This window comes from Rhinoderma darwinii, chromosome 2 (assembly GCF_050947455.1).
Source record: "Rhinoderma darwinii isolate aRhiDar2 chromosome 2, aRhiDar2.hap1, whole genome shotgun sequence".
NCBI lineage: Eukaryota > Metazoa > Chordata > Amphibia > Anura > Rhinodermatidae > Rhinoderma > Rhinoderma darwinii.
The window spans coordinates 294596646-294619077 of record NC_134688.1 but is presented as its reverse complement, the minus strand read 5'-3'; the positions used below and the strand labels follow the sequence as shown (position 1 = coordinate 294619077).

Genomic DNA, 22432 nt, shown 5'->3' with positions numbered 1-22432 from the left:
GAAGTAAGCACAGGGGCGGAGATGGGTGAGGGAGCTGGTACCCTGGGACAAGACGGCCCCCACTCCCACCTCGGAAGCGTCAACCTCCACAATAAATGGCTCCTCTTGGTTGGGCTGAATCAGCACGGGGGCCGAGATAAAGCACTTCTTGAGAGTCTCAAAGGCCTGGACGGCCTCAGGGGGCCAATGGAGGACATCGGCACCCTTGCGGGTAAGGTCCGTAAGAGGCTTAGCGACGACCGAGAAGTTGGCAATAAATCTCCTGTAATAGTTGGCGAACCCTAAAAAACACTGTAACGCCTTAAGGGAGGCAGGTTGGACCCATTCCGCCACAGCTTGAACCTTGGCAGGGTCCATGCGGAATTCATGAGGAGTGAGGATTTGCCCTAAAAATGGTATCTCCTGTACCCCAAAGACACATTTTTCAGTCTTAGCAAACAGATTATTCTCCCGAAGGACCTGGAGCACCTTCCTGACATGCTCCACGTGGGAGGACCAGTCCTTGGAAAACACCAGTATGTCATCAAGGTACACAACAAGAAAATTACCCAGGTACTCTCTCAGGATTTCATTAATAAAATTCTGGAAGACAGCAGGGGCATTACACAACCCAAAGGGCATGACCAGGTATTCGAAATGACCCTCGGGTGTGTTGAACGCAGTTTTCCACTCATCCCCCTCTTTGATGCGGATAAGGTTATATGCCCCCCGTAGATCGAACTTAGAAAACCATTGGGCTCCCTGAACCTGATTAAAAAGATCCGGAATCAAAGGAAGTGGGTACTGGTTCCTTACGGTGACCTTATTCAGGTTACGATAATCAATGCACGGCCTAAGACCACCATCCTTCTTCCCCACGAAGAAGAAGCCAGCACCTACAGGAAAAGTCGAGGGGCGAATGAAACCCTTGGCCAGGCATTCTTGGATATACACCCTCATCGCTTCACGTTCAGGACATGAAAGATTAAATATCCTACCCTTAGGAAGCTTGGCACCAGGCACCAAATCGATAGCGCAATCGTAATCTCTATGGGGGGGCAACACCTCGGAGGCCTCCTTAGAAAACACATCGGCGAAGTCCTGAACAAACTCAGGAAGCGTGTTTACCTCCTCCCGGGGAGAAATAGAGTTAACAGCAAGACATGACATAAGACATTCATTACCCCATTTGGTGAGATCCCCAGTATTCCAATCAAATGTGGGATTATGCAACTGCAACCAGAGAAGGCCTAAAACCAGATCAGACGATAATCCCTGCATCACCAGTACAGAGCACTGCTCCAAATGCATGGAGCCAACCAGGAGTTCAAAAACAGGAGTATGCTGAGTAAAATAACCATTAGCAAGGGGGGTTGAGTCGATTCCTACTACAGGGATAGGATAAGGTAAATCAATACAAGGCATCTTTAGAGACATAGCAAATTCCACAGACATGATATTAGCAGATGAGCCAGAATCCACGAAAGCACTGCCCGTGGCAGACCGGCCAGCAAACGAGACCTGAAAGGGAAGCAAAATTTTATTGCGTTTCACATTAACGGGAAATACCTGTGCGCCCAAGTGACCTCCCCGATGATCACTTAGGCGCGGAAGTTTTCCGGCTTCTTATTCTTGCGCCTGGGACAGGTGTTCAGTAGATGCTTGTCGTCCCCACAGTAGAAGCAGAGACCATTCATTCTGCGAAACTCCCTACGTTGTCGAGGGGACATGGAGGCCCCGAGTTGCATAGGTACCTCCGAGTCCTCCGTGGAGGGGCGAGGAGACGGGACCTCGGGGGGAATAGCAGAAAAGTCAGAGGGGAGCACACTGAAGCGTTCTAGCTGACGTTCCCTGAGACGTCGGTCAAGTCGTACTGCTAGGGCCATAACCTGGTCAAGGGAGTCAGGCGAGGGGTAGCTAACCAGCAGATCCTTCAGGGCGTCAGATAATCCTAACCTAAACTGGCACCTTAGGGCCGGATCGTTCCACTGAGAAGCTACGCACCACTTCCTAAAATCAGAACAGTATTCCTCAACCGGTCTCCTACCCTGACGTAAGGTCACCAGCTGACTCTCGGCTAAAGCAGTCCTGTCAGTCTCGTCGTAAATGAGTCCGAGGGCAGAGAAAAAACGATCCACAGAGGAAAGTTCAGGGGCGTCAGGAGCCAAGGAGAAGGCCCACTCTTGGGGCCCTTCCTGGAGTCGGGATATGATGATACCCACCCGCTGGTTCTCGGAACCTGAGGAGTGGGGCTTTAGGCGGAAATACAGTCTGCAACTCTCCCGGAAGGAGAGAAACGTCTTACGGTCCCCTGAAAACCGGTCAGGTAACTTGAGGTCGGGTTCTAGAGGTGAGGTGAGGGGTACTACTAAAGCAGCATCACCCTGATTGACCCTTTGGGCCAGGGCCTGGACCTGTAGGGAGAGGCCCTGCATCTGCTGGGTCAGGGTCTCAAGGGGGTCCATGATAGCGTCAGCGTAGGAGAAATGGTAGACTAGGTAAGGGCTTGTAATTATGTAATGGCAGGAAGGAGGTGAAGGGAAAGTGAGCCCTAATCTACCCACCGCCCTGTCCCTGCCTACTTGCAACGACCCGCCCTAGGCGACGAGGTACAACTGGGCGGCGGTCCCTACGCTGGCTAAGTGCACAGGAAGACAAACAGGGAACACGCAAGGGAAGGGGCAGTAGCCACGGAACACCACGAGGAAACGGGGCGGCGAACGAACAGTCAGGACCAGGACGAAGTGAGTACACCCGAGCGGGCACGGAGACAGAAGCAAGCCAGGGCAAGCAAAGCAGGTCAAGCAGAACTGCAGCAAGGCAGAAGCACGGCAGAAGCAGGCTGGAGCAAGCAGCAGTGGGGCCAGGAATCCAAAAGAATTACAAGCACTGAGGGAGAGCACAGGGCAGGTAATAAAGGGCAGGGGGCGGAGCTAACTCCGAGAGACCAGGCCGCGATAGGCTCTCCCACTCCTGAGCCTGCCACCCTGGTTGGTGGGAGATGGTGTCAGTCGAACGGGTCTGGCCTCAGGTGTGGATTGATTAATCCCAGGAGTATAGCTAGATGAAGTACCTGGCAGATCCCTAACAAGAACAGTCCTGGCAGACCGGTGCCAACCTTATCATAGCCGCCTCACACGAAGAGAACAGACCTTGAGAGGCCTTCCCAGGTAGAACGAACCAGATTAGAGTAAGAAAAATTGGTTTAAGACACTTGTCAGATAAACATGTGGAACCTGTGTATATTTCTGTGAGGTGGAGATGTTCTAGGCAATCAGCTGAGATCAAGGTACAAATCCTGCTGAAAAAGTATCACCAAGTGCAAATAAAAAGTACCCAATAATTACACATCTTCTATGTGCCCTGTCCATTGTAACAGAGAAGTTTTTTTGTTTTTTTCCTTATATAAAGGTGTTTGATGTCGTTTAAGGGCCTGACATTATTGTATGTACTTAAAACAACGTTTATAATGTATGCGGATGATGTTATCACCAGATTTGTATTTATTTTAACAATCGACAAGGGTTGGGGGTCCCCAGCAAGTGCCAGTAAATATGAACTAAAAGACTTTTAACACGATGAACTCCATCACTGAAATGCGGCAGGCGCAGCCTGAGCCACTACAACGCGTTTATCATGAACTGACGGCAGTGTCACAATTCTAAGCGGCCGCCCAGACAAGTAACTTGCCAGAGGAAGAGTACAGATGCGGAGGGTTCGTGATAGTCACAATACAACTCCACTAATCCGCCTACGTGGGATCTCACCCCAGGCTCACAGCATGAGGTGCTATGTACAGCCCGGTGACGTAAACTAAAGGAGACGGTGTCGGACAGATGAGAAGGACCAAACCAAGTCCTGATGACATCAGCAAAGATCAAAGTAAAGACCAAAGACCTGAGTGAATCCGTCAGCAGGATCAAGTGTTTTGAAAAGTAAGTGGCTAGGAGGGGGTAATAATAACTCCCCCACTGGACACCAACGTAGTCTGACTCCACAATTGTGTGGGTTACCCTGAGGGTGACAGTCAGTGAAGAGCAGAAGACAGGAGAAGAAGGGGACGATGATGTACAGGACTGGCAATGAACTGATGGGACCCGAAACCTGAGGGTGATAGCATTATGTTATTAGTTGAGGCCCTATTGTTTATAATGTCTGAGGTTTATAATTATAATGTGTGTAAATATGCCACGGTGCTGCAAATTACAATCTGAGGAGTTTTATGTGAAGGTGTGAGGTGAAGGTCACTGTGCTGCCCATGACCTGTTATATCTGCAGGGGTAAAAGTCCCATTAGGACAGTAAGTGACAGTGCGACAATTGTTACCATTAATAAAATGTAGACTGGATTAATTATATATATATATTACAACCAGCAGCGGTTTGTGGATTGTATCAAGACAACCATCCTGTATCCTGAGGAGAATAGGGAAAGTTAGGACCATTCCGACACCTTGGAAGTCCAGGTACAAGGGGGGGTCACTCATCAGGAGTAGCTCGTCTCAAGCTGGTGAAGAAATCCAAAACCCCTACCCGCCTGGTTCGAGTGGTCAGTGGTAGGTTGCTAGGCAAGACTCAGGGATAGAGTAATAATATTTTTAGGGGGGACTTTCAGGGATCATTACCATGTATATTGTTTGAAAAATATTATCCTCACACATATGTATATACATTTCAGTTCTTTGTGTAATATACTGATATATATAACAAGTTCTTTGTTCATGTCGGACACACCTATGGAAGACACCGCCCCCTGGAATGCAAGAAGAGTGAGTCTGAGAAGTTACAGCTGAGAAACTTGGGGCACTCCCACATCTCTGGGGAGGAGGCATGTGTCTCTTTCTGTGTTTCTTTGTTCTGAATAAAAAGTTTTCAGTCTTCCTCCTGGCTGAGAGAGGGAAGCTGTGTACCAAACATCTCTGTGTGGTGTACTTCTCTCCAGGCATGCCTTCAGCTTTCAATTTACAGAGGTGGTTACTCGGTGTGAAATACGGACCTGACAACACCATCATCTTAAACACTGCTATTTTGCCAGTCCATTATAATTGTACCTTAGCGTACGTGCTGAGTTGTTTGGGTACAGACTGTAACAGAGCTGAACAAGGGGAGGTTAACTTAATACCTAAATATTTGATGGATTTAGAATTCCATTCGTATGGAAATTCCTGCGCTAGTGGCAAGCGGAGCCTAGGGGGAATGTCCAGATTTAAGATGTGAGATTTTTTTTCATTAACTTTATAGTAAGATAAAGCGCAAAAATTATGTGGTACGGCTTGTGCTGCTAGTAAAGAGGTATTTGGATTAGATAAAGTCAGGATGACATCATCGGTGTAAAGGCCTATCTTGTGTTCTGTGGTGCCAACTACTAGTTCTTGAATATTATTATTCGCCCTAATAGCTTCCGCCAGCGGTTCCATAACTAGTGCAAAAATAAGTGGCGAAAGAGGACAATCTTGACGGGTACCATTCGAAATTAAGAAGGGCTCAGATAGGTACCCAGAGGAGAAAACTCTTCCTGAGGGGTTAGAATATTGTCACGGTCTGTGGGTATGTGGAGGCAGCTGGCCAAACAACAGAGCACCCAATCAATACAAAGTCCTGCACTAGGGTACCGATAAGATCGCCGAGTGTCTGTGTCTCCTATGGCAACTGGGGGCCTAATAAAGGCCCCCAGGTCTGCGTGTAGATTATGCCTGCTAGGTCATGCCAGAGGCATGGCCTAGCAGATGCCTGTCCGTTTTACACAGACAGGCATAATACACTGCAATACAGAAGTATTGCAGTGTATTATAAATGCGATCGGATGATCGACTAGTGAAGTCACCTAGTGGGACTAGTAAAAAAGTAAAAAAAAAGTAAAAAAATAAATAAATGAAAAATCTACTTTTTCCCCTTACAAACAGCTTTATTATTAAAAAACAAAATAAAGTAAAAAAGTTACACATATTTGGTATCGCCGCGTCTGTAACGACCCCAACTATAAAGTTATTACATCATTTAACCTGCACGGTGAACGTCGTAAAAAAATAAAATAAAAAACAATTAATCCTTCCTTCATACAACTGCATCGGTGAAAAAATAAAAAGTCATGGCTCTTCAAATATAGAGACACAAAAACAAATAACTTTGAAAAAAAACGTGTTTTTACTGTATAAAAGTAGTAAAACATACAAAATCTATATAAATTTGGTATAGTTGCCATCGCAACAACCCGCTGAATAAAGTTATTATGTTATTTATACCACACGGTAAACGGTGTAAATTTAGGACGCAAAAAAGTGTGGCAAAATTGCAGTTTATTTCTATTTCCCGCCAAAAAACAGTTAATAAAAGTTATTCAATAAATTCTATGTACCCCAAAATGGTACTATTAAAAATTTCAACTTGTCCCGCAAAAAATAAGACCTTATACAGCTATGTCGACCCCAAAATAAAAAAGTTATAGCTCTTTGAATGAGACGATGAAAAAACGTAAAAAATAGCTTGGTCATTAAGGTCTAAAATAGGCTGGTCATTAAGGGGTTAAGGCTAGGCGGAGTTCAGAACGCAGGGCCTGAAGCGCCCCGGTGATAGTACTAGAAGGGGACCATTTATTTAACTTCTCTAGTTCAGCAATTTTGGAGATAAGTCGAGAGGTTTCAAGGTTGAATTGTCTTTTAATAAGGGCAGCAGCTTGTGTAAATAACCCTCTCATGTAGGCTTTATATGCACTCCAGACCGAGAAGATATTTGGCGTGGAGTGCAGGTTAAGATCAAAATAGTCTTGAAAATTAGTGGCAAAATTTGACCGGTGTCCGGTGTGGTTAAGGATCGAGTCATTAAAGGCCATAAAAAGGTCGTGGATGCTGTCTGCTTTTTTTAACACGGACGTATAATATGCTTGTCTGAATCAGGCCTAAATTTAAGTCTACATGCGGTGGAAACACTGTGAATTTTACATGTGGACTTGCACATGTAAAATACGCAGCGGCTTCCAGTCGCGGGCAGATTTAACAAATCTCATAAAAAGGCTGCAGAATTTTTCCGCACTGAATTTCTCCTGTGGTGCGGATTTTTAAATGTCTTTGTTGCGGATTTGTTGTGCATTTTCCCCATTGACCTCAATAGGGAAAGAAAAACCTACAATCAAATACGCAGGTAATGTAGTGTTGCAGATTTTACTATGGATAACCTGCGGATCTGCAGAGAAATCTGCAAGTGCGGATTTTAAATGAATGAATGATTTATTTTTTTTATTTTTAGGAAATCGGAGCAAATCCACACGATTGTAAATAGCATCTGATAGGTAGGGCTCCCTTTTAGAGACTTTGCATTAAGACCCAGGAGCTTCAAGTTACACCGCTGTGTGAGATACATTTAAACTACTGACTGTAAGCTGAAGCATATATACATAAATGTAGGGGGAGGGGGGTTACAAGTAAGCCTAGGATATGCTGCATGTAATAAGTTATTCACTGATCCTAATGTGTATGATGCATATTGGAATAACATGTTTTTCTTATCATATTGTTTGTATGTGCTACACTGTTGATGCTTTTGGGACTCTCGGGCTCATTAAAAGCCATTACTCAACCCCTGGGCCTTAGTGGTTGGTTCTTTAGATAGCACCAGATATTGTTCTCTTGAGATTAGAATAGATCCTTCTGGACAGAACATGGCACTGGATCATTTCCCAGTTTGTAGGCTTTCATCGTGTATCATGAATGGCTTTATATAAAAAGGTTGCCGTAAATCATTGCAAATGCCTAGAGCTTTTCAGTGATTTTTGTGGACATAATAGGGTTTCTAAAAATCTCTCTATGAGCATATATGGGCCTGTTCTAAAGAGGGGCAACTTGGGGCAAACAGATGCTTCACATACACTATATGGACAAAAGTAATTGGACACCTAAACATTAAACCTACAGGAGCTTTTATTGCATCCCATTCTTAATCCATAGACATTATTATGGCATTGGTCCCCCCTTTGCGGCTAAAACAGCTTCCACTCTTCTGGTCAGGCTTCCTACAAGATTTTGGAGTGTATCTGTGGGAATTTTTGCCCAGTCATCCAAAAGGGCATTTGTCAAGTCAGATACTGATGTTTGACGACAGGGTCTGGCTCGCAATGTCTATTCTAGTTCATCCTAAAGGTGTAGGATGGGGTTGAGGTCAGTGCTCTGTGGGAGCAAGTGAAGTTTCTCCACACCAAACTCACCCAACCATGACTTTATGGACCTTGCTTTGGGCTCTGGGGCACAGTCATGCTGGAACAGAAAAGGCCTGCCCCAAACTGTTCCCACAAAGTTGGAGGAAATACAGTTGTCCAAAATTTCCCTTGGGAGTAAGAGGCCTAGGTCAATCCCCGAAAATCAACCCTATTGCATTATCCCTCATCCACCAAACTTTATAGTTGTACACAATACAGTCAGGTAACGTCCTCCTGACATTCCCAGACTCGTCCATCAGACTGGCAGTTAGAGAAGCGTGATGTATCACTCCACAGAACACGTTTCCACTGCTCCAGAGTCCAGTGGCGGCGTGCTTTACACTACTCCATCCGACGCTTGGCATTGTGCTGAGTTGTGTAAGGCTTGCATGCAGCTGCTCAGCCATGCCATGAAGCTCCTGGCACTGTTTTTGTGCAGATGTTGACGACAGAGAAGTTTTGAAACTCTGTAGTTGAGTGAGCAGAACATTGGTGACTTTTATGCACTTTGTCTAAGCATTTGGCCACCCCACTCTGTGACTTTACGTGATCTGCCTTTTTCGTGGCTAATTTATTGTGGTTCCTAAACGCTTCCACTTTGAAATAATATCACTCACAGTTGATTGTGGAATATCTAGGAGGGAAGAAATTTAATGAACTGACTTCTTACCACGGTGGCATCCTATTACAGTGCCACACTGGAATTCAGTGAGCTCTTTTAGGACGACCCATTCTTTCAGAAACACCCGAATTCGATGATTAACAAGTGTGTCCCAGTACTTTGTCCATACAGTGTATGTGCTCTGCATTCATATTTATAAAGGTTAAAGTTGTTTAGTAGAGTGTAATTCCCTGTGTCAGATGATTCCGATCCTATCTGAATGCCATTTATTATACTTACAAACATTTTAATCCCAAATAGGAAACGTGTAAGCCTTGTCCTGTCCCACATAGGAACACCAGTAAAAGACCCTTAATTTGCATAAACACTGCCCTTTTGTGGTCTGATATATGGGACACTCCTGATTAAAACTACACTGTTGGATAGGCTGTGTTCACATCACCGTTCCTTTCCGCTGAGGGGTACCGTCGGAACTTTCCGTCAGGTTAACCCCTCAACGGAAAGGCAAACGTTGTGACAGGATTCCATAGTTTTTGATGGAATCAATAGCGCAGTCAACCGCGCTGTTGATTCCGTCAAAACAACGGAACCCTGTCACAACGGTGACAAACGGAAACATTTAGCAACGTTTCCGTCACCATTGATATCAATGGTGATGCAAACGGAATCTTAGGTTTCCGTTCGCCTTTCGGTTGAGGGGTTAACCCGACGGAAACCTCCGACGGAACCCCTCAACGGAAGGGCAACGCTGATGTGAACAGGCCCTTAGCATGCACTTGTGTCTTTAGTGACCTTTACCTGCTTTGTAGTGCAGAGTGTTTTGTGCAATGACCATTTGGGAGTAGTTTATTGTGTGCTTGTATTGTCTTCATGGCGGACACTATAAATGGGTAATAATGGCTGTCACAAATTTGTTATGAGTGCAATAACGGTGATCGTCAAGTAGGGCAAGTACCTGTTTTTGGTAACCTAAAGATTTGAGCAATCTTTTGACTGTTGTTTGGCAGTGCTCTTATCATTAGAAGTTTGACCTTAGAGCTGAGAAGGCTTCTCTCTTGTTCTAACTGCTGACATGTCTCTGATATATCAGGAGATTATTAAAACTGGAAGGTCACTCTAAATGGTGAAATGAATATGCTAAATAAAACATGATGATTAATAAGTAATGCTGTATGTCACTTTTTTTTTTTTTTAAATTAAAGATCTACTCCAGGCGGTTCCCTATAAATTGATGTCCTGCAAGGAAAAAAAATCGACTTCCATGAAGCTTCAAACATGATGTTGTGCCAATGCACTGAAATGCAAGTATTATCTTTATGACGTGCATTTAGGAGATTTTATTTCTAGACATATACAGTTGTGCAGAGGCGCGATTGCATATGCCGGGAATGAGCCGTCAGTAGTTTAATGGAAATGTTCTGTGACTGGAGATACAATTAAGGCCATGTTTGTTTACTGGGCATCTTCCACAGGAGGCTTAGCAGAACTAAAATTGTACAACAGTTTCTCCTTCTTAAGCTTTATTCAGACAAAATAAATAAATAAATTGGCCATGTGGAGGACGTTTTTTTAACAGCCATCACACGGCTGCATGTATTTCTATGGGGCTACCCACACGGCCGTTGTTTTAAATGTCTTATTTTTGGCCATTTTCATGGATTCCTCAATAGACTCAAGTCTATGAGGGATCCGTGAAAATGGGTCCCGCACGGGTGCAAGTTGGCCATGAAAAACGGCCATTGTGACACACGCTCGTCTGAATAAAGCTTTAAGGACATTTTTCTGGGAAGAAATGACATGAACTCCCTACTCCCTTTCAGTTGTTACATAAGCCTTGTGCACAATTGATGATGTTCTATGTTTGGCGCGTGCACATTACAGGCAGCGTATCCTCTGCAGAGAGAGTAACTGTCACACCAATGACTGCAGCGTGAGGACACTCAGCAGCCTCTTGTGTGACACTAACCAAGGAACATTGTACACAATATTTTCAGCAACAGTGCTGCTTTATTTATTATAACACAAGGGCCTCTAAATGCCACAACAAAGCCCCATTCTGTTAACGATTCTCTCAGAGTCCAGGCCCCTGTCGACTTAGTAGAGGTCCCGAAATACAGATGCGTATCTTCCTTTGCCAAACTCAAAGTTTGCTGTCATTTATTAAAGAAAATCCACAAATGACTTGAGCTTGGATCACTTCCCTCAGATCTTCCAACTTGGGAATAGATTTAGCCAGATCTGACAAAAACAGACAGAAACATCAACTTTTAATGAGAGCATAACATGACAATGCAAACCGTAACACAATAATACTACATAGCAGAGATTCCCCCTAGAGGCTGTGTGAGGGTACTACATGTACTGTAGGCGGTGACAATATTATTAAAGGCTATGAAATAGCCTTTCAAATAGTTTTTTTTAATAAAAATGTCTACCAGTGTGTTTGGTGCAACTTTCAAAATACTTTTTCTTAAAAATAATTTGTACTTTTTGAGATGCAGCTGCTTTGTATCCTGTATACAGTGCAGCTGTATTGTGAGCTAAGACTTGAATCCGTCAGGTCAGCGGGACTGACGGGTTTAGTGTAAGCGGGTCCTGTGTGTCTCTGACACTTAGGGTATGTTCACACGGCCTATTTACGGACGTAAATCGGGCGTTTTTGCCCCGAATTACGTCCTCAATAGCGCCTCAATAGCGCTGACAAACATCTGCCCATTGAAAGCAATGGGCAGACGTTTGTCTGTTCACACGAGGCGTAATTTACGCGCCGCTGTCAAAAGACGGCGCGTAAATAGACGCCCGCGCCAAAGAAGTGACCTGTCACTTCTTTGGCCGTAATTGGAGCCGTTATTCATTGACTCCAATGAATAGCAGCGCTAATTACGCCCGTAATGGACGCGGCGTTCAAGCGCCTGCACATGCCGTTACGGCTGAAATTACGGGGATGTTTTCAGGCTGAAACATCCCCGTAATTTCAGCCGTAACGGACGCCCTCGTGTGAACATACCCTAAGATGTGATCAGTAACAGCTCGATTTTTTCTGCTCAGCATTTATGCAGCGTGTAGATGAGATTTGTTCAATCTCATCAACTTTGCTGTTACTGTATTCTGCTGCGTTTTTTTCCGTCCGCAATTCCAGACGGAAAAAACGCATCAATTCCGCTACGTGTGGACAAGCTCCTTCTACTAGTTTCTGTGGAATTGCTGCAGAAATTTTCTGCAGCAATATCGTTACGTGTGGACAAGCCTCAAGCCTTCAGGATCAGACACGTCTAGCCATTTCTATTATGCATTTTATGGCTATACCTTTTTTTGTTTTTTCCATGAACAATGTAGGTTTCTTTTCTTATCACATTTATACACAAAAATTTATTTTAAAGGTTTATAGTTGGAAAGAAATAGTAAATAGATATTCTTTTTTTTTTTACTTTCTAGTTAATTTTTCTGGTAATAACATATTGTTACCCTAAAATAGACTTATTAGGGCATGGCCAGACGTGGCGTATTTCTGCAGATACTGTCCACATCAATGCCGCACATAATCTGCGTTGCAGATTCTGTTGCGGCTTTGCCCAAAATGTGCAGTAAATTGATGCGGATTAGCCGCTGCGTATTCAGGTGAAGAGTACATCCTGAGGTCTTTTAAAACATTTCATCTCTTCATCTCAGTCTGGCTATAGAATTTCACTGTCTAGTTTGATAGAAATCTAATTGTGCTCCCACAATATGAGTAAATTATATAGTTCACTGAAGTAACAATAAAGTAAAAAATACCTTTTAATTAGTAACTAGTTAAAAACAGGGGTAACACACCACTGTGACATAAGCCCCACCGTGATTGTTAAAAAACGTATTAAACAAAAAACACTGAGTCATTGTGATACATCTAACTCGGTGTTTATAACAATATTATGTCTGGAAACAGCATATATCCAGGGCACATCAGTAGTACAATCCCAAAATAAAGCACAGGCGTCCGAATAGATCGGGTCTCCTAGTGCTGGGTGTAACACGATATGACTATCCCCAATGCAAACATTCCATAAACAGTACAACGACCCTACGCGTTTCAGGTACTCATCCTCAGGGGTCCGTATAATGGTAACTCTGGCCTTCACACCAGCGATAGAATCCTTTAACAGCAGATATTCTGCTGTGCGTCACGGCAAAGATGCACGTATTGATGTCAACGGCATACTTCATTGCAGGCGCTACGTTACTATAAACGCTAAACTCCACCCCTCGTATTCTAGCGGCAAACATGAACTGACCAATCCCCACACCCTCACGATTAGTGACACCTGCCCATGTGACCCCCCGCCGTCAGCTGACAACCAGGGGTCATCATCGGCCGCATCAAGCCGCACGCGCAGGCGCAGTAGAAGTCAGGGACAATTCGCCCAGACTGCCAAAATAGGAGAAGGTAAGCGCTACACGATAATGGATTGTAAGTAAATCTCGCGGGACAGTTAAACACCGCAAGTAGGCTACCTCACAAAGCAACTAAAAATGTAATTAATCACATGTAGGGTGGAAGGAAATACGATCCCTCATAACATGGGGGACCGAGAGACGATCGCCGTTAAAAAACGGCAGACCAATAGGGCCATCTCAAACCTACATGTGTTAGGCAAAAAATGAACTCACCCACCCCCTGGGCAACCCAAGGGAGATAGGTCGTCCATACGGAGTGTTAAATAAAACATGTATAATTAGTCTGCTCATTTAAACCTGCTGGATGTATGCATTCCAGTCTGTGGATCCATTGTGCTTCTTTGCGTAAAATCAGGTTATCCCAATCACCTCCTCTTTTGGGGGGTCTAACAAGTTCAATAGCTTGAAACCTTAAACATGCTGCCTGGCCTTGGTGTTTGGCATGCACATGCTTAGATATTGGGGTGTCCCTATCATGGACAATATCTCCAACATGCTCCCTAATACGGCGACGAAATTGTCGTGCTGTTTTTCCCACATAGTTAAGGGGGCATGGACATGTGATTAGGTAGACCACTCCCGCAGTCTTGCAATTGACATAATCCCGAATAGTGTATTGTTTCTGTGTGGTGACGCTAGTGAAGCTGTTACCTTTAAAAATGAAATCACAGGCTTTACAACTACCACACCTAAAGGTGCCTGGTATTTGTCTGTCCAGCCACGTGCCCCTAGGTGAAATGGGGTCAAAACAGCTGTGCATGACTCTGTCCCTTATATTTTTCCCTCTCCGGTAGGTGACAGACGGCCTCTGTGTGATTTGATCTACCAGATCTGTATCAGAACTGAGAATACGCCAATACCTATTCAGTATCTGCATAATATCATTTTGTTTGGAATCATAGGTACCTATGAGTCTTGTGACCTGTTCTTCTTTCCGTTTTTTAGGGACCAGAAGACATTGCCTATCAGCATCCCTTGCTCCCTCATAGGCCTTCCTGATAACCCTCTCGGGGAAACCTCTGTCCTTCAATCTTGTTTTGAGCTCCTTGGCCTGGAACTCAAAATCACCCATAGAACTACAATTCCTACGTACTCTCATAAATTGGCCTTTTGGTATGCCACTTTTGAGGGAATGGGGATGACAGCTATTCCATTGCAGGAAACTATTTGTTGCTGTTTCTTTCCTATGTACCTTAGTGTGGATTGTGCCATCTGATGTTTTTGTGATTTTCAAATCTAAAAAAGACAATTCTTTCTCACTGATCTCACATGTGAATTTAAGTCCTACATCATTCTTGTTGAGGGCTGCTACAAAATTATGGAACTCATCCGCTGTAGAGTTCCAGAGGATCAACACGTCATCAATATATCTAATCCATAATCCAACAGATGAAGTCCAATTGACAAATTTGTCCCCAAAGACAATTGTCTCCTCCCACCAGCCAAGAAATAAATTTGCATAGGTGGGAGCAGCAGGACTCCCCATTGCAGTACCACATTTCTGATGGAAAATGTTGTCTTCAAAAATAAATATATTTCTTTCAAGAACAAACTGTAATAACTGCATGACAAACTGGTTATGAGCTACAAACTGGGTACCTCTAGATCCCAAATAGTACTCGACCGCTTTATAGCCACATTTGTGCGGTATGGATGAATACAACGCCTCGACATCCAGACTCGCCAAAATTGTATCTTTCTCCAGGGAAATGCCATCAATCTGTTTCAGGACATCCATTGTGTCACGCACATATGATGTGAGACTCAAAACAAAGGGACGCAACACTTGGTCAACATACGTGCTCACATTTTGAGTTAAATTATTTATGCCTGAAACAATAGGTCTGCCACGTAAAGGAGGATAACCTTTGTGGATTTTGGGCAGGCTATAGAAACACGCCATAACAGGAAATTGTGGGTATAAAAACCCAAATTCCCCTGCACTAATCAAAGATCTGCTCTTTGCATCACTCAAAATGCTCAGCAACTCTTTCTTGAATAATGCCGTGGGGTTATCCTTTAAAATGGTATAGCAGTCATGGTTAAATAAAATGTCCTCACACATCTTCTTATAGCCATCCCTGCTCATGACCACAATGTTCCCACCTTTATCGGATGATTTGAGAACAATATTCTCTTTTTTCTCTAAAGTGGTCAGAGCTAATCGTTCAGACCAAGACAAATTATTATCCATTCCCCTGCTATCCTGACTGAGACTTTTGATCTCATCTCCCACCATATCCACAAATAAATCCACATTGGTAAAGTCTCCTATAGGTGGCAATTTCCTACTCTTCATTTTAAGGTTGGTGAAAGGACCTATACCTGGAGTGCGTCCAGATTCCTCTAATAGCCCCTCAAGGGCCGAAAGACCTTCCATATCAGACTCCTCTAGGCCTAATTCCATGCATTTTTTTCTATTATGGTGTTTAAAAAATTTAATCCATTTAAGTTTGCGAGCAAATAAATTGAGATCTTTTATCCACGAAAATGAGTCAAATTTAACTGTAGGGACAAAGGAAAGTCCCTTTTCTAATAGTGTAATCTCTGATGCACTCAAATTATATTCAGAAAGGTTAATGATTTGAAGCCTATCCATGTTATTCCCCTTCACTAATCCTTTTGACCCCTCAGCATATAGCGGGAAATGGGAGGATTGTTGGCTAAAAAATTATTGCCACTATTAGAAGAGGCTCTCCCACGGCCTCTATTTCTACTTCTTGCTCCTCCCCTAAATTTGTGTTTCCCACCACTACCGCCAAAGAATGGGCCCACTCTTTCAGAGTCTGTAGTTTCACTCTCTGATGTGGAAGGGTCAGATTCCCTCGGCCCCCTATTGGTCTGTTGATATAGACCTCGAAGCACATAGGTCCAGCCAGAATGAAGAAATATCCTGTTCGTAAAAGCAATCCGCAACGCAACACACATAACATCTGCGGATTTCATTGCGGAATTTTGAATCTCCATTGACGTCAATGGAGAAATTCCGCAATGAGTCCGCAACAAGTCCGCTACAAGTCCGCAACAGCCAGTGTATGCTGCGGACACCAAATTCCGCACCGCAGCCTATGGTCTGCAGCTGAGTTTTCCGCCACGTGTGCACGAACCTAACTAAAAAGGTGTGGAAACCAATGGAGAAAATTCCAGAGCAATTCTGCCCCGTCTGGTCATGCCCTTAATGTTGATCTTTGCCTACCGTAAATTTTGAAGTATTACATGTCCAATTTAGGATAAATGGGTCGGGGCTAGCGGTACGACAGTGATTGGTGCAGGGGGGGGGGGAGAGGTTATGTGGATAATATTTTGTTTTACATTTATTTTATTTTTTTGTGATTTGTCCCTCAAAGGTCAGAAAATTTCTTTGGGGGACATTTTTTATTATACTATACTTTACTGCCACTTACAGGGGAAATTGGGTGCAGTCACACACAAATTTGTTGCAGACAACTTAAAATCAGTTCAATTCATCTGAATGGCACCTGCAGAAATCCATGCACCTGCTGCATAAACAACCTCATTCAGATGAATGGAACCAATTTTAAGTCACAGAAGTTTCAACAACAAAACCTGCCACATGTGATTGCACCCCATGCAGACAACCGTAAAATCGCCCGTAATTACGGACCGCAATTACGGTCCGTAATTATGGGCCCATTCAGTTCTATTGGCCGCGGATACCTTTCTGCATCGCTACGGATGTGTGTCCATGCCGTAGGATTGTGCCGGGAATTATGGAGCATGTCCTTTTTTTCGTGTTTTACGGGCTGTGCTCCCGTACTTTGTATGGGAGCACGGCCCGAAAATGCGGGCGGCCGTCAGCAGCCGGCCGTGCCCGCAATCAGACTACCAATCCATCGGAGCATGTTGGATCCAAGCCCTATATGTTTTAATGTGTGGGTAAGAAATCTTCAGTACACCCGGTCAAAAGTCTTTTTGGCATCAGTGGATAGGAAGATAGCCGGGTGAGGTGTGGAGATAATGTAGAACATTTATGGCCCTAGTAGTATTATCTCTGGCTTCTCTGGTGGCCATGAATCCAACCTTAGGCCTTATTCACACGAACGCGTTAAACGTCCGTGTGATGGCCGCTGAAACGGCCGTCACACGGACCTATATAATTCAATGTAACCGTTCACACGGCTGTTGTTTCAACGGAACGCTTGAAGGGTCTGTGAGAAAATAGGACCTGTCCTAAGTATAAGAATTTTTTTTTTCTGAGTTGCGATTTTTGCGTAAATAGACGGGAAGGTGTCCGAGGACAATAGAAGTGAATGGATCCGTAATTGCGGGTCGTAATGGCGGTTTGCAATTATGGACGATTTTTAGGGTCGTGTGCATGGAGCCTAAGGCTGTTTTTTCAGATGCCAGTATTAGGCTGTCAATATAAATTAAATGTATGTCAGTCGATCTCGGCGTGACTGGTAGACCATCTATTGTATATGTCTGCGTCCCAACACTTCCCCGACGCCAGATGTCGGTGGAGCAGAGGGTCGGGCATGTTAAAATACAACATGCCCGATACTTTTGTTCATTAGTAGATAAGCCGCGGCCAGAGAAGTCTGGCATAGGCTTACTCCCGTCTCCCATTGAAAACACATGCACGCTTTGTTAGCATATAGGTCACACAGACTATATTCTGTCAGTAATATTCCTGAAGGAGATATTTTGTCATTAAATGATTATTGGAGGTTATATTTGGTTAGTAAATCAGTAATGCAGTGTATATCTCTTTTCTTTGCTGGGGTGGGCTAGTTTTATATAAATATTTGACATTAAATATATATTTATAAATTAATATTTATGTCTTATTATAATTTCTAATAAAACAAAGTGTCATGTACATAGCAATCCATACACAAAGATAACACATAAAATATATATTGTATGTAAGTCTATCTAATGAATAGACTTCAGGATCCTCACCCAGATGTTTGTTCAGAAAATGTAGTGAAGAAGCGACATGGATCTTCAGACAGTGATGTGGATCCATTGAGCCTTGTGGGCCTGCAATCTTGCTTGCCAGGTAACCAGTCAGGAAGGCAAAATCTGTTTGGCTTTGATGGACACAACCCCTAACGAAACAGAAGACCGCTAAATCAGATACTTTTTCTTGTATTTTTTTTTTTGTGGTTATTTTTATTTATTTTCTTTTAGGAAGGAAAAGTGATTAATTTGGGAACACAGTGCTTAAAGTGGGTGCGGTTTGTACCACTTTAGTGACAAAGACATGACTATTTATTTTCCGTGCCACTATGACTATGCCCAAACCAGGTGATAGTACTGTGTTATGAAGATCAATCTGCCATAAAACCCAGGATTTACACAAGAGAAAAATCTGATGAATCCCAACACTTGAATACTGGTCTGCATTGTTTTAGCTCAAAACATTCAGCTAGTGAACTTGATTTGGTGTACCTTTATAGTTTTTGTCACTTTAGATATTTATGGTATATTGACTGGATATTGTATCTGGTCGGTTGGAGGTACTGTACAAAAGCAGCAATTCAACCGTAAGAAATCATTTCTCCTAATATGGAATGACATTAAAGAGAACCTGTCAGCTCTTTTGTTTCATGTTTATTTTAGTAATTACTTGTATTCCCCATGAAATAATAATTCTGGAACATATTTTATTAGAACTCTGCATTGTGCCATTACTCTGTTATTCCTCCTAGAAATGTATGAATAAGATGACAACTGGGTGTTACATTCACCTTGTCAAAGCGGTGTGTCTCTATACAGTCTCACTCTGTCAGCACTGATTGGACAATGTCAGACTCTGTAGGGACACCCCCCACCAACTGGTAACACCCAGTTGTCAATTTATTCATACATTTCTAGGCGTAATAACAGAGCAAGGCCACAACGTAGAGTTCAAAGAAAAGATGCTCCAGCATTGCTAATTAATGGGGAATACAATTATTTACTAAAACAGACAGAAGTGACAGATCCTCTTTAAATAGTGCAGGCACATGTACTGTTCACACTGTTCATACACCCACTGAAAATGTAAAATACTTTAGAAATCAATGTCCTTATAACTTGGGGCATGGATACAGCTATGTACCAAATGTGATACTACATATCAAGCATTCCGAAAATAATACAAGGAGGCCAGAGAATTATCCATTCCTTGTGGCTGCTTTGAACCTCCATCAGCTACAGTATAAACCGCTATTTACATTTTGGGAGCCTGTAAGAGGGAAGCAGACAATAAACAGTCAAATAACAGACTATACCCCATTTACAGGCTAGCAGGAGGGACATTTTAGTTATTCTAACTGCCCTCCTCTTTAGTGTGTATGGTTCCTATTCATACTATTTCACAATATTTCCTTCTAACCTAGTTAACTAAACACTACAGGCAGGGGCGTAACTAGGAATGACTGGCCCCCCCTCTCCTCATGGTACCTCACACAGCCCCCATTTGTAGATTGTGCCATACAGCCCCCATGTAGATTCTGCCATACAGCCCCCCTGTAGATTCTGCCATACAACCCACCTGTAGATTGTGCCATACAACCCCCCTGTAGACATTGCTATACAGCCCCCCCTGTAGAAAGTGACCCCACCGCCTCCTTGCAGATGGTGCCATATAGCCCCAATGTAGATAGTTCCTCCCACCTCCCCCTTGTAGATGGTGCCATACAGCCCCCTGTAGATAGTGCCCCCCACCTCCTCCTTGCAGATAGTGCCATATAGCCCCCCTGTAGATAGTACCCCCCACCTTCCCCTTGTAGATAGTGTCATACAGCCCCCCTGTAGATAGTGCCCCCACCTCCCCTTTGTAGATAGTGCCATACAGCCGCCCCTGTAGATAGTGCCCCACCTCCCCCTTATATAGTGCCATACATTCCCCCCCTTGTAGATAGCGCCCCCACCTCTCCCTTGTAGATAGTGCCATACAGCCCCACCTGTTGATAGCACCATTCAGCTCCCCCTGTAGATAGCGCCATACAGACCCCCTGTAGATAGCACCATAAGCCCCCACTGTAGATAGCGCCATACAGCCCCCCCTGTAGATAGCTCCCCCCCAAAAAAAAAAAAAATTATACTCACCTAGGCCCCGTGCCCGCGACAGACAGAGCAGCTCCAAAGCATCAACGCCAACAAGATCCTTGTGTGAGCCAGGGTGATCTAGTGACGTCATCACGCTGGCCTGCGATGGAATCCCGAATGTGGCCTATAGCCTAGTAAATGGCAGAGCAGGATGATACTGTTCAACAGTATCTGCGTCCTTAGGATACTATTAAAAGTGACGTCGCTACCGCTGTAAAAGCCATAGTGCCTGCTAGCGGCGCCATCAGGCATGAGGGGGGCATGGCGGCAGGCGGCAAACGCCTCATGCCCCGGGCATCGTAAGGCTGGGTTCACACGACCTATTTTCAGACGTAAACGAGGCGTATTATGCCTCGATTTACGCCTGAAAATACGTCTCCAATACGTCGGCAAACATCTGCCCATTCATTTGAATGGGTTTGCCGACGTACTGTGCCGACAACCTGTAATTTACGCGTTGTCGTTTGACAGCTGTCAAAAGACGACGCGTAAAATTACAGCCTCGTCAAAAGAAGTGCAGGACACTTCTTGGGAAGTTTTTGGAGCCGTTTTCTCATAGAGACTCTATTGAAAACAGCTCCAAAAACGGCCGAAAAAACGGCGCGAAAACGGCGCGAAAAACGCTGCGAAAAACGCTGCGAAAAACGTGAGTTGCTCAAAAAACGTCTGAAAAGCAGGTGCTGTTTTCCCTTGAAAACAGCTCCGTATTTTCAGACGTTTTTGGCTCAGCGTGTGAACATACCCTAACAGCCGCTATAGAGCTAGTTACGCCACTGGCTCCTGGACTAGGAGGTAATAAGCCGGGTATATGGTGTGCATACATATAACTTATATAAAGCTGTGTTACTGGGGATTTTAACTCTTTTCTTGAAAATATAACTGGACAAATTGGACACAACCCAGTCAGGTGTTTTTAGGGAAATGATTACCATTCTATATAGAATTTAGAGATGAACCGTGAAAGCTTCATCTTTTTTTAAAAAAATGCATAGGGGGAAATTTACACGCGGCAGATTTTGTTGCAGGAATTTATACAACTGAAAATCAGTTCCATTCATCTAAATGGAATTTGCATAAATCCATGTGCTTGCTGTAGAAACAACCTCATTTAGATGAATGGAAACTTCTGCAACAAAATCTGTTGTGTGAATCCTCCCTTAGGCTAGGATCACCCGCACAGTTCTGATGCAGTTTTTGTGGCAGTTTTTTTTAGCCAAACCCAGAAGTGGACCCAAAAAAAAGGAGATAAATCAGTCTTTTCTTTATACCGTTCCTTAATTTTGGATTCACTTCTGGCTTTGGTTAAAAAATTTAGCCAAAAACGGCATTAAAACTGTGTTTGTGATCCTGGCCTAAGAATTCTCTCCATTATCAGAAAGGAATAAATAAATAAATTTTTTAGCCATGGCATTAAAACCATCTGCCTAATATTGTGAAGGTCCCCCTCATGCAGCCAAAGCAGTTCTGACTCATCAAGGCATGGACTCCACAAGACCTCTGAAGGTATCCTGTGGTATCTGGCACCAAAACATTAGCAGTAGATCCTCTGAAGAGAACCTTTCACCCAGAGGCGTAGCTAGGTTCTCCTGCACCCGGGGCAAAGATTCAGGTTGGCGCCCCCCCCCCCCAAACTCTTTCCTGACATCTCCTTCCCACTTACCATGTTTGCTTTCTCTACGAATCAATGAGGTGTAACTTTTTTCTTTCACTTTATTTTAATGTAGCTGAAGCATAAAGCCATTTGTACATTTTACAAGCAGTATAGTTCTATGTGCGGTCCTTGTTTCGCGGATCCGTGATGTGCAGCCGTATAAATGGCAACGGATGTGTGCTTGAGGCCTTAGGCCTCATGCCCACTTCAGTTTTTTTCATCAGGGTGCTATCCGTTGTTTGAACCGATAGCACCCTGACACATTCATTTCAATGGGGCCATGCACACTTCCGTTGTTTTAACGGAACCGTGCCGCCGTTCCCTCAAAAATAGGACAGGTCCTACTCCTGCCTGTTTTTGATGGAACAGTCCCGGCCTTTGCATTGATTTGGTCCGGACTGCACACGGTAGCCATCCTTGTGAGGTTCGTGATTCACGGAACCGTCATTAGCAGCAGTACAACGGCCGACGGAAGTGTGCACGAGGCCACACAGTCAAAC

General features: G+C 43.9%; 1 protein-coding gene across 1 annotated transcript in view; it reads right to left on the bottom strand.

The window, feature by feature from the left end:
• Positions 1–10775: 10775 nt before the first annotated feature.
• LOC142743080 (platelet-activating factor acetylhydrolase 2, cytoplasmic-like) overlaps positions 10776–22432 on the bottom strand; it is a 63841-nt gene continuing 52184 nt past the window's right edge. The window contains exons 9-10 of the mRNA XM_075853468.1: positions 18146–18294; positions 10776–11026 (exon numbers count right to left, since the gene is read on the bottom strand). Of these exons, the coding sequence (XP_075709583.1) occupies positions 10929–11026; positions 18146–18294 (247 nt within the window). The 3' untranslated portion in view covers positions 10776–10928. The remainder of the gene's footprint in view (positions 11027–18145; positions 18295–22432) is intronic.